The following is a 12190-nucleotide window of genomic DNA, read 5'->3' as shown; positions in this document are numbered from 1 at the left end:
TACAAAAAGATGGCAAACTATAAGAGAACTAAAATTTAGTTCTCAAGCATTTACATAATAGTTCAATCTTTGAACATAAGGTCTTTCACCAAGTACAACATTGGTATAAAAGAAATACAAAATTTAATTGAATCAAATGTCATCTGTTTATGCAAGAAACACGAACCAAAAACCTTAAAACATTCATGCCTCTAAAATTTGCAGCATTGATCAACTACTACTCTTGTGGATCTTGTATTTCACTGAGCAAAAACTGTAATCCTACATCAATCTCCTACATATGCACTAAATGGCATAGAGAAATCACTGAAGCATGAAGAATCAACACTACATAATTCTAAACATCTATAAGCCACCAGCAACCATTTTCACACCTCTTTATACTTCCCAAAATTAATCATGAAAATAAACACAAAATATTGATTGGAGATTTTAACATTGATATGTCCAACACGACAATAAATTCAAACTTGCTTCAAATGATAATGTGAAAATACAGTTACTACTTGCATATCCATGAGCCCACAACAATTTACGAAAGCCAACTTGATCACATTTGGAATTATTCCAAAAGAACAAACTGTGCTTATGCATACTAGATAGAACACTCCATCACTTACATTTGTGCATGACTTCAACTTCTCCAATCATGCATAGTCCTTACATTAAAACATGGACTTATCTTCCCTACTTTAAACCCATTATTTCCTTCTCAAAATTTTATATATATTTATTTCTTCAAGGCCTAAGTGATGTCACCACATAGTATTATTAGGTTGGGTTCACACCACTTGCTTGCCCATGGAGGAGGAAATAGAATTGGGGATGGTTGCTAGGTGTGGTGGTTTGCGGTCATCAAGTTGCTAATTTATGTCACCAACTTGTGATTGGTGTAGCGGGTGGAGGAGATGGGATGGGCCAATCATGTAGATATGGCCATGGAGTGGGCGGCTTTCATGGGCTGGAGTCAACCTTCATGGGCTAGAGTTAGACACAAATCTTTTGTGCCAGTGTTCGGGCCCGTCCCTCCTATTGGGCCAAGTAGGACTCAAGACACAAATCTTTTGTGTCAATGGTGGTCGGGCACGTCCCTCCTATTGGGCTACTATGACAGCAACCCGGGTAGTTCGGAGGTGTGAACATAGGTGAGGTCCAACCCTTGAAGTTATGCATTTCTTCCTGGTGGATTTTGGGAGGGCCAAAATCCATTTTGGCGGCACCTTTGAACTGAACATGGCAACTTGTAGAAAGGAGGACACTCTCAAAAAAAATGCATCTTCTTCTTCTTCTTCTCAAAGCTCCATGAAAAGTTCCAGGTAGTAAAATCTCCGCCTGCAAGTATGCCGGGGTTCCCTGATCGCAGCGACGTTGCCTCGGAGGGCAACCACACTCAACGCCTTTCTTTGCAACATCGACTCGATCCTACCTCCAAAATTTCTATCTCCTGGGGCCGCGGAAACAAACTCCGTCTCTCATATCTGCCTCCCATTCCTGCAAATGCACCCCCTGAGGTTTCAGCAGTTGTGAGAGATGGCAGCGGGGGCGGTAAGGTGGTGGAAGTTAGACTTGGGGGCAGTGACACCGACTTCATTGCTGGGAAAGCCTCAGTGCAGAGGAGATTAGCATACGAGTCTCTTCCAGCTTACGCTTTGCTACAGAATCGCAAACAAATGTTGCTTCAGACTGCAGAAGTCAGCGGACGCTTGCCTTCGGACTGGTACTGTGCTAGTTCACAATCAATCGAATTATTTCGTCGTTCAAGCCGTTAATATAGTTGTATTTGAGAATTCTTAAAAAATGTTGTTAGGTATCGTTGATGTTCACGTGGCCTCCAGAGTCTATATCCAAGCTCTACATGTACGTCCAACCTTGCCTCTGTAAGGATAGCTGTTAAATACAATTTCCTGGCATCGAATTTAGAACTTTTTATGAGTTCATTGATCAAGTGAAATGGGCAGCCATCCTAGCGTCCAATCTCTGCAGCTGCATGCTTTGAGATTGAGCTGAAAATCCAGCCCCATTTATTGCCTCAAAACAATTCTTTTGTGCAAATGGTATCTTCTAGCCTCTGTGTCCTATACTGTAACTCATCCTCTGCCACTGGGGCTCACAAGTGGGGAGCTGACCCTATTATTCCGACAGTGTCATCCTTCAGATGATCTTTTTCCAAAGTTGGAATACTGGTTGTTTTGTTTGTTTTTTTGTTGGGTTATTTTGTTGCCCGTTTAAAAAACTTCTATAGTTTCCATCTAGCAAAAGTCATCTTTGCTGTTTTTTTTTGAATTTTGGTACCCGTGTAAAATTTCCTTCATGTTTAAATCAGATCTAATATGGAAAACTTAAGCTCATTCATTGATCCATATTGCAGGTGGGAAACTGTGCTTGATTACAGCCATTGTATAAGTGCAGTTCTTGGATCATGTAAAAATTACTCCGGAGCAGCAGTGAAGCATGAATGTAAAGTGACAAAGGCAAGGTCAACGTGCCTTTGTTTCTCCGCATAATGTATCTGTGTTTTAACATTGGATTAACAAGGTTTAGAATAAGTGGATTTTCAGTTGAGGGTGGACACATATGTGTTGCTTGATGGCCAACCCACCTTGTTATCAGGAAACAGAGGGACCCACCGTGTTGAAGGCTGTTTGGGACTTGCTTGGAATCATCTATGTGGATAAACATGCCTTATCCTGGCTTCCAGAGCAGCTTATTGATTGGCTGCAGGTGAGGAATTAATTATTTTTTCCAACTTTACGATTGAAGTGTTGAGTCTTTCCCTGCCTACTATCTAAGTCATATATGCAATTCTGGCAGACCTATGACAGGGTGATTTCAGGGACTGAATCGACAATATATTCCAAACTTGTATCCTTTCAGCCTAAACTGTCGAACTTGCGGGTAAGGGTGTTGTGTATCATTTAAAGAAAATGTCAGCTCATCATAACTCTCTACACTGTTGAGCTTGGTCTCTCCCAAGAACTTGTCATTCTTTTGCTTGCTTAACCCTTACAGAAAGAGCTGACAAGTTTCAAGGACACTTCTTTTCCTACAAAGCTACTTTATGAATCTAAATAGCTCTTGATGCTGTTATCAATCAGTTTCCAGAAAATGATAGAGAATACTGGGATTGCATTGCGTCAGCCCTCGCAGTTGGGTGGCTTGATGTAGTGGTACATATTCTTCCAGCTGGAATTGCAGTTGCTCTTTTATATCTAGTCAAAATCTGTTGATGCAATCGCTCTTTTATATCTAGTCAAAATCTGTTGATGCAAATGCTGACAACTGTGAAGCTGTGGTTCAGGTCAAGTTTCTGCGAATGCATGGATCATATCAACATGATCAGATAGATGCTAGAAAGGTATCTTAACCAGATCAGACGTGCTTTTATGACGTATATGAAAAGTATATCCATGGTATGAGAAATACTCATATTGTCTATGGCAGACAGAGAATGGGGTTGTTGAAGCTGTTGCAGTCCTAATATCTGAGATGCCGAGGATGCGCTCGAATTCTACAACTGATAACTTGGGGAAATCGTACTCATTCAAGCCAGAATTTTCCAAGGTAAATGCTGCTAAATTGATCAGTTTTTGCTGTCGTATTGAGTTTGAATTTGCCTCTCAGTTTGCTTACTATGAAACTGTTTAAGGCTTGGGAGAGATGGCGCAACCAAATTGCAAAGCTTAATGGGAGCGCTTATTGGTCTGAATGTACACACCAAGGTACTATCCTTGGATTGAAAAGTCTGTTACAGCTGCTACTTGGTGACATTGATACCCTTGTTGTGGCCACGACTCATTGGGTGGAGCTCTTAGTGTCACAATTTCTCTTCATCAGGCCATTTTCAATGGTAAAGGGTTTTCCTTCTGGTGTCTTTGTGTCCTTTGCTAGTGGTGCATGGAAAATTGTTGGACATGTAACGAAGTGATCTTGGAGACATAAATACATAATTGATGATAAAGAAATGAAAGTACACGAAGGGTTTTTTTTTTTGGCAAGAAGGGAGCAACCCTTTAATCTGTTAAGTTTAATTACTCTGCACAATGAGAATCCAAAGTAATCCTTTGCTTTCTTGCTCAATCTAGAGGACTGAGTTTGAAAGGCCGCTTTCTTGAACAGTGTGCTTGAAAACAAGAATACTGACGATCGTGAATCCTAAGCAATTGAGCACCCATTTTGGAGCTCTGTTTGAAGTATCAATGCTCCATACTTGAGCTAAAGCTTTGTTTGTGGGCTTGATGGAGTGGTGGATTCATTGAAAGTTGAAGTTGAAACACAATACAGTGTGCAGTTTCAACCTCATGATAGTCACTCTTAAAGTTGAAATCCATCAGCATAGTAGGGACTAGCTACTATGACATCCCCACCAACATCATCAACGTGCAATAGTGGGAATAGACCATATTATAAACATATGCTGTCACACGTACAAATTCACACGCCACACACACTTGAGCATCCATTTATTTTTTCCCTAGAGAAAAGAAACTTCTATTAATGCTTGAAAAACACCTCACAGATCAGCTTCTGAAGGGAGCTAAGAGTGGTTAGTACAAAAAAAAAATGACTATCAGAAAGAAACTTGCCTGTTCCCCAAGAACTCGGCTCTGTGCCTATGGAATCTCCAAAATAGGGGCTAAGAGCCAAGGTGGGGGTCTATACATCTAGCGAATGCCTCGCCCACTAAGAGTGTAAAAAATGCTTGCAGGGCAAGCCTTGCAAAAAAGCTCATGTCTTTTGGTGGTTGCTCTTGATCTCAGAGTCCCACGCTCCCAGATGGCACGGAGTGTATAAATAATGTCTTGCCAAAGGGCAACGAGAGTGGTTGACAGAGAGACCTACTGACCTCCCATCACCAAGCTACAATGAGCCACCCAAATGTTCTAGGTAGTGATACTAGCTACCGTCTCCCAAACTTCGCCGTCTTTGAGAGGGGGGAAGCTGCATCGTATGCCTCTATCTTGAGAGCTTGCCATCCGTGAATCTTGTAAGTTGGGGAAGAGAGATCGATAGAGAAGGCGTGGCCCTCGGTCGTCAGCCATGCGACCATCCCTCATGTGAAATTCCGCGGCGTCTTTTGCCTACTGGTAACTATCTTGAGATCCAAATCCTTTGCACTGCTGGGCAGCCGTCTCTAGATCTCTATCTGCACAGCAGTGGCATCTGCCGTCCACATGCATGTGCTCCAGCCATTCCTGAAATTGGACCATAGGCGAGACCAAAAACATGAGATGACTTCATGGGGAACATATTGCTCTACCCAGTGTCTCTCCCTCGAAGGGGTCTAGCCAATTGCCTCCAACTGAAGGCGTTGGCCAATGCTAGTGGTGTAAGAGAAGAAGGTACATCCTCTATCCTCTCGAATGCCCTACGTGTTGGCCAGAACCAGTGCCTTGGATCTCACCGAACCTCCGCGAGAGGAGGGCCCTCCCATAGCCATAGGCGCCATGTTGTCCTTGTCCACCCTTGAGGTAAAGGAGTTGGGCCAATAGTCCAGTCGTTGCCCGAGCGTCCCACTACCTTGATCATTTGCACCTCCATAGCCCCTTCTTGCTCTAGGTCCTCTACTGTCTCTGGCTGAAGAAGGCCCCTAGTCCCCACCCTCTAGCAGCTACGGCGGAAAGAGCCAAAGGGATTGCTGCAAGAATTGAACCTTGAGGGTGTGAGAAGTGCAACGGAATTGAATAGAAATGGAGGGAGAGAGAGAGTTAACAACACACACACTGAAGTGAGAGGAAAGACAAAGACGAGAGTCTACAAGGGATCTCAGGCAAAACCCTTGAATTGCTTGGGAAAACCTCTGCCAAAAGAGATATTGAACAAGTGAGGGAGGGGCCTGTATATAGGCACTCTACCCTCCCCTAGTCGGCTGGTCAAATAGGTCCACCAATAGGCCTAGGTGGGCCAACCCACTTGCTCCTAGGGCTGACCCCCTAATTGCAAAAAAGGGGTTGCCACGCAGCCCTTTGAGGGGCTGAACCCTTGCCACTAGGGCCAACTGAGCTGCTCTAAGGGGCCGACCCCCTCTTGCCTTAAAGAGGGCTCCCATGCAGCCACAGGTGGCTGACTTCCCTCCCTAATAGGCCGACCAAACTAGGCTAGGTGGCCGACCAGCAGGTGGGCCCACCTCTGCCTATAAAAGGCCTCCAAGGGGCGGGTCCGCAGATCCAAGGGTGGCCACACATGCCGCCCACATTGGCGAGCACAGTGTGCCTCCACATGGGTTGCCACACAATAGCATATAGGCTGCAAAGACCCCAAATAGCCACGCATTCCCCAAGTGGGACCACCACACAAGCATATGTACCCTATGCCCTAGTCTACACTACCCTCACAGGGGCCGGCACACCCACACCAAGGCCCTCACTCATGTCCTAACCTAACCATGATACATGGGGAGATGCTAACCTCCAACACTCCCTCCTAGCTCTTGGATGGAACATGATCTCTAGGGAGCTAGGTCTGGCGCTGGACAATTGGTGGATTCTGTCGTGTGATGCTCCATCGTTGAAACCACCATAGGTATTGTTGAAGAAGCCTCCTCTTGGTGCAAACCGTCTCAGCACGATCATTGGAAACCTTGGTACTGCTGCTGCCAGGTCACATGTACTAGGAATACTCCTCTGGTCTGGTACTGTACTGGTACAACAATCCAACTTATAATGCTATCGGGGCAAGGTCTACTTCCCTGTATGGGCACCCGTATCTCAGTCTCCTCTGAAGCTCCCTTTCAGGTCCAAACTGGTACATTGCCCTCAAATCGATGAAGCTCTGTGCTCCATAAACTATGGGCATCCGGCTGCTCCTTAGGATCAATATGCGGTGTCTGGATTCCTGCACTGGCAGTTATCTGACCCATCCGGATCTGCAACATTAAACAATAACTGCAACAGAATACAAGGAAACTCCCTCTGGATCTGCTAGGTCATGATATCTAAACAAATACAAATCAGTAACATACTACCACCTGAGTCAACAAGAACAACTCCCCTTGGCTCGAGGTGTTGCCTGAAAGCTTGCCTCAAACAAAGACTCCTTCACCATTGCACCTGTCCAGCAGGTCCCACTGCCACAAATAAGCAAGCAATCCTCCATCTGGAACGAGAGAGCCTGCTGGCAGCGCATCTTGCCTCTTGCTACTAGAAGGCTGGAACAATTGACATGACGGCCGCAGAACCTTCCTTTTGCTCACTAGTCCCCTCACTAATCCTTTGAGGAAACTGCCGCCAATAGTGACCTTTCGGGCCACAATGGTTAAGTAGTGAAGCTTTTAAAGCTTCCCTTTCTCAGCTGTCATCTTCTTCCCTCCCTTTTGCTCAGCTGATAAAGCCTCTGAGTGTGTCATAAGAACGATTCAAAAATCTCTCCTCTTGGTCCAGCACCATCGGCTTCCTTTCAGGTCAACGCATTCATCCTTCCAATGGTTATCAAGGGACGAATAGAACGGAGAGTACTGAGAAAGACAGGTGGGACAGCAATGTTATGGCCATGTCCTCGAATGATATCTGCTTCCCCGCTTGGAGAATCTCTTGCCGAAGTGCTTGTAACTTGTTGATGTGCTCCCGCATCAATGAAGACTCCGTGGGATCCTACAAGCTCATCTGGACCTCCAAAGAGACACTCTTCATGGGAGAGGTTATGTTATCCAGGGACGCCAAATGCTCCCAGTTACTTTTGGCCACCGTCATATGCTTCACCTGATTAATCACATGAGGAGTACATAGTTTAAAAAAATAAATGACCTTACCCTCGCATTGACAAGGTCCCACAGCTGAGACATGGTCTCGGCCTCCTTGTGCTGCAGGATCCCTAGGTTGGACACAAGGGGATCAGGCTTGTCAACTCCCACCACTCTGAAGTCTGCCAAATCATATGATTGCAACACGGACTCCATCGTGTGCTGGAGGTCATCATCTCCTGATGTCACCTTAGTGAGAGGGGGCCTTGTTGTGGGTGTGCTCGCCCTCCGTGAGGATAGAGTAGGAGCAGAGCAGGGTGGCTCAGATCCAGCTTAGTACGACCTGTATGTATGCCACGGTGGTTGGCTGTGGAGGCGCCCTTGTTACGCCAGGAGAGGTGGCCTTGTAGGCAGTCCTGTGGGGCAGCATATCCGACTGCCAGGTCGGTTTGGCAGGCCCCAGCAGAGGCGTGCTTTGCTGAGGTGGTCCGACCTGCTGGTCGGCCACTTAGCAGCCTTTCTTGTGGCGGGTCCCAGGGCAGAGGGGGTTACATCCTCTAGAGATGCATTAGAGCTTATACCCAGCCCTGTATATAGGGCAGGGGGTCGGCCATAGGCCTCCCTGCTGGTCGGTTGCATAGGGCAGGGGGTCGGCCATGTGCCCCCCTGCTGGTCCGTTGTTTGGGGCAGGGAGCCCTAATGTAATTTGAAACCCAAGTGCCCAAGCCTCGGCTTGAGCCAAAACCTCTAGTCTAAGCCTAAGCCTACTCCTAACCTTGGTCCTAGCCCAACCATAACCTTAGTCCGAAACCTAGAATGTAAAAGGCTAGTTTATTAACCTGCATTACCATACTAATGTAACTGTATTCTTCAACGGTATGGATCTAATACAGATGGAAAATCATGAGACTACCTAGTGTATGTGAAGTACCATTGTTGAAAATCTTTATCCCATGGGAATATAGGCAACCTATGGAAAAAGGTTTAGGAGGGATACTAATAAAAATGTAATTTTACTAACCCTCAATAATCGTGTGAGATCGCTCATCTTGAAGCTTGGTTTGAGATTTCATAAATGGGTCCGTGTGAAGGTCTTGGGATTTTAAAAATACCTTCGATATTGTCTATAGATGGACATTAGATAAGGTCAATGAAACCATTCTCATCGTGATCCTCAATGGAACGAGGACAGTTTTCATTGTGTTTCTTGCGAGTACGAAATACGAGATTCTTTGGTAATAGTGATACAATTGATTGTCATAAGCCATGTTGTCAAAGCACCATGAGCAGTATTCCTTGTCTTCAATAGATTAAGACACATCACAATCATATGTAGTGTATGGTACAGCATGGCACGTTCTGTATTGTACGGTGCATGTATAGGAAAAAGTTTTTTTCCCCTTACTTGACACGTCCCAGCACTCCTGAAACCTCTGATCTGCAAGCAAACAGAAGAACACACACACAACGTGAGAAATTGAGCAGGCCGCTCACCACCCAACCATGACATCTACGGGATATGATCCCGAATCAGGAGATGTCCCCTCCGAGCCACGAGCTGAGCTACTGGCACGAACTCCCAACCAGATCCAAACCAGCCTGGTGTCCCATACCACCAGGTGGCACTATGAAGCCTGGGATCTGCTACTGGGCCTTGGGCTACGCTATGATGCAGGCGCGCGTCCGTGACTCAATCCAGGATCAGACCTAGCACCTAGGAACGAAACTTGCTCCCATCGGCTCTCTTGAGAATTGAACCCCTGGGCCCCTTTTATAGACTTGGGCCCCAAGCGCCAAAAATAGCGAAGACCTCTAACTGGTTCGTACCCTTGCCACTCAACCCGAGAATCAAGCCTGCCTAGCTCTAAGCCTCCCCAGGCTACCTGAGCTATCGTTCCTTCAGAGAACTCTCTAGGTGAATGATGTCTATTAGCATAAAATCTGTCCCGATCTTGGGCACTTCTAATAGACTCCTTGGCAAACTGCAACATTTCCTGCATGTCTTGCAAGAAGTTCTTTGTAGCATCATTTTGAATCCCTTTTAACCCAACCATAAGTGGTGACTTAGGTTGAAACCCGTACATAAGCATAAAAGGGACTGTAACCAGTACTCGAATGCTTTGCACTGTTATAAGCAAATTCTATCATAGGTAGATAATCTTCCCATGAAGACTGTCTGTTAGATACATATGCCCGAAGCATATCTTCAACCAATTGGTTAACCTTCTCTGTACTGCCATCGGATTGTGCATGATCTGAGGAACTCATACTTAGAGTAGTTTCTAACTTCTCAAAAACAAGTGTCCAAAAGTTACTTGTAAACTTTGAGTCCCTGTCATTGACTATGTCAGATGGCAAACCATACAGCTTAAACAAGTGGTCCACAAACTTGTGAGCTAGCTGAACAGCTGAAATAGTTGTTCTAGTAGGTAAGAATCTAGCCATTTTTGTCAGACGGTCGACTATGACCCAAATGGAATCATGACCCTTGCGCGTTCGAGGCAAACCAGTAATAAAATCCATGGAAATACTTTCCCATTTCTTACTTGGAATCTATAATGGCTGTAATAAACCCGCGCTTCTAAGGCGTTCTGCCTTAGTAACCTGACAAACCCGGCAACCTACTACATAGTTTTCAATGAATGCACGCATCTTAGGCCAATAAAAGGTATGCTTCACAAGAGACAGAGTCCGATGTATACCCGGATGTCCAGCACTAGGAGCATCATGACACTCCCACAGAATCTTGGATCTAAGTTCCAGAATATCTGGCACACAAATCTTTCCATTCCGGAACAGCAAGCCGTTCCTAATCATCCACTGACCTCCCGCCGCCTGTACCGTAGGTGGCACAATCCCTGAGTCCTGGTCAACCATGGAGCTCCCATCGTGGACTCTCTGCCAATAAGAACTGAAATGACTATCAGTTGCGTAAAGCCCTCTCAAGGATCGAAATAGGTCTGAGGATATTTTCGTAAATGACATAGCATTTACAAACGTGACTCGACTTAAGGCATCCGCCACACTGTTCAACGAACCCTTTCGATAACGTATTTCAAAATCAAAATCTTGCATTAATTTTGTACATCTAGCTTTCCGTCCCCTCAATTCAAATCCATCACACACATACTTAATTGACTGATGATCAATCAATACAAGAAACTTCGAACCATACAAGTAGTGTCTCCAAACCTTAAGGGCATACACTACAGCATAAAGTTCCTTTTCTAGTGTGGGCCAACGATATTGGGTGTCGTCTAGCTTCTTACTCTCGAAAGCTACAGGTCTGCCCTCTTGGAATAATGCTGCCCCAATCGCAAAATCACTCGCATCGGCCTCTAAAACATAAGGCCGGGTAGGATCGGGTAATGCAAGAACGGGTGCTTCCTTGATAGAAAACTTCAAGGTTTCAAAAGCCTTGTTCATTGCATCATTCCAAGAGATCGGCTGGGTAGACCTGCGTCCACGACTTTTCAATATGTTTGTCAAGGGTGCCGTGATATGTGAATAATCACGCACACACTTTCGTAGAAATACCATAAATCCTAGGAAAGAACGAAGTTGTTTCACAGTTTGAGGGATAGGCCATTCTAAAACCTTCTGGATACGATCTAGATCAATGCTAATACCTTCAGAAGAAATCTTGTGTCCTAAGTAAATGATCTCCTTCATAAAGAAGTCACATTTACTCATCTTGGCATAGAGCTTATGCTGTCTTAGAATAACTAAGACAATCCGGAGGTGTCTTATGTGATCCTCTAGCGTTCGGCTATATACCAAGATGTCATCTAAGAACACTACAACGAATTTGCCCAAAAAATCTCGGAACAAATCGTTCATCATTTGTTGGAAGGTGGCAGGAGCATTGGTCAAAAGGTAATACAAGAAACTCGTAGTGGCCATACCTAGTTCGGAATGCGGTTCTATCTATGTGTTTAGCATAGATACGGATTTGGTGATAACCCGTACGCAAATCAATCTTAGTGAAATACTTCGCTCCGGCCAAACGGTCTATTAGATCATCGGAACGAGGTAGAGGGTATCGATTCTTAATTGTCACTTTATTCAATCGTTTATAATCTATACACATTCTCCATGTAGAATCTTTTTTCTTCCTTAAGATGACAGGTGCTCCCCAAGGTGATTTACTTGGGCGAATATAGCCCATATTCAGGTAATCCTGTAGCTGTAAAGCTAGCTCATCCTCCTCAAGCTGGCTCATCCTATATGGTGGTACACTAATAGGTTGAGCCCCAGAAGTCTATGCGATGATCTACTACCCGTTCTGGAGGTAAACCTTCCGGCAGTTGAGCAGGGAATACATCCCTGAAACCATCTAACAACATTCTCAATTCACAGTGTTCAAACACACTTAAATCATTCTTGTTATTTACAGAGACAACAAATGAAGAAAGCGGAATCAAAACACACTGATAGACATCATAATGAGAAGTGTTTAATATATTCCGAAGCTGCATCGCAGATACAATAGGTCCTTGAGAAGAGGGAATATTA

At 44.9% G+C, this 12190-nt stretch overlaps 1 protein-coding gene across 3 annotated transcripts in view; it reads left to right on the top strand.

Moving 5' to 3' along the window:
• Positions 1 to 1226: 1226 nt before the first annotated feature.
• The window catches only part of LOC147881602 (nuclear pore complex Nup85-like protein), an 86341-nt gene continuing 75377 nt past the window's right edge, over positions 1227 to 12190 (top strand). For all 3 annotated transcript variants that reach the window (XR_015543954.1, XM_087401693.1, XM_087401692.1), the window contains exons 1-8: positions 1227 to 1717; positions 2369 to 2471; positions 2611 to 2721; positions 2812 to 2895; positions 3096 to 3167; positions 3299 to 3355; positions 3442 to 3561; positions 3647 to 3847. Coding sequence is in view for 2 of the 3 variants with exons in the window: in XM_087401693.1 (XP_087257819.1) it covers positions 1341 to 1717; positions 2369 to 2471; positions 2611 to 2721; positions 2812 to 2895; positions 3096 to 3167; positions 3299 to 3355; positions 3442 to 3561; positions 3647 to 3847 (1125 nt within the window). In the remaining variant the exon portion in view is untranslated. The remainder of the gene's footprint in view (positions 1718 to 2368; positions 2472 to 2610; positions 2722 to 2811; positions 2896 to 3095; positions 3168 to 3298; positions 3356 to 3441; positions 3562 to 3646; positions 3848 to 12190) is intronic.

The sequence above is a fragment of the Dipteris shenzhenensis genome, chromosome 30, assembly GCF_047967505.1.
Source record: "Dipteris shenzhenensis isolate YYH24624 ecotype China chromosome 30, Dip_SZ_1.0, whole genome shotgun sequence".
In the NCBI taxonomy this organism is placed as follows: Eukaryota; Viridiplantae; Streptophyta; class Polypodiopsida; order Gleicheniales; family Dipteridaceae; genus Dipteris; species Dipteris shenzhenensis.
This window is presented reverse-complemented; position numbering and strand designations above follow the sequence as displayed.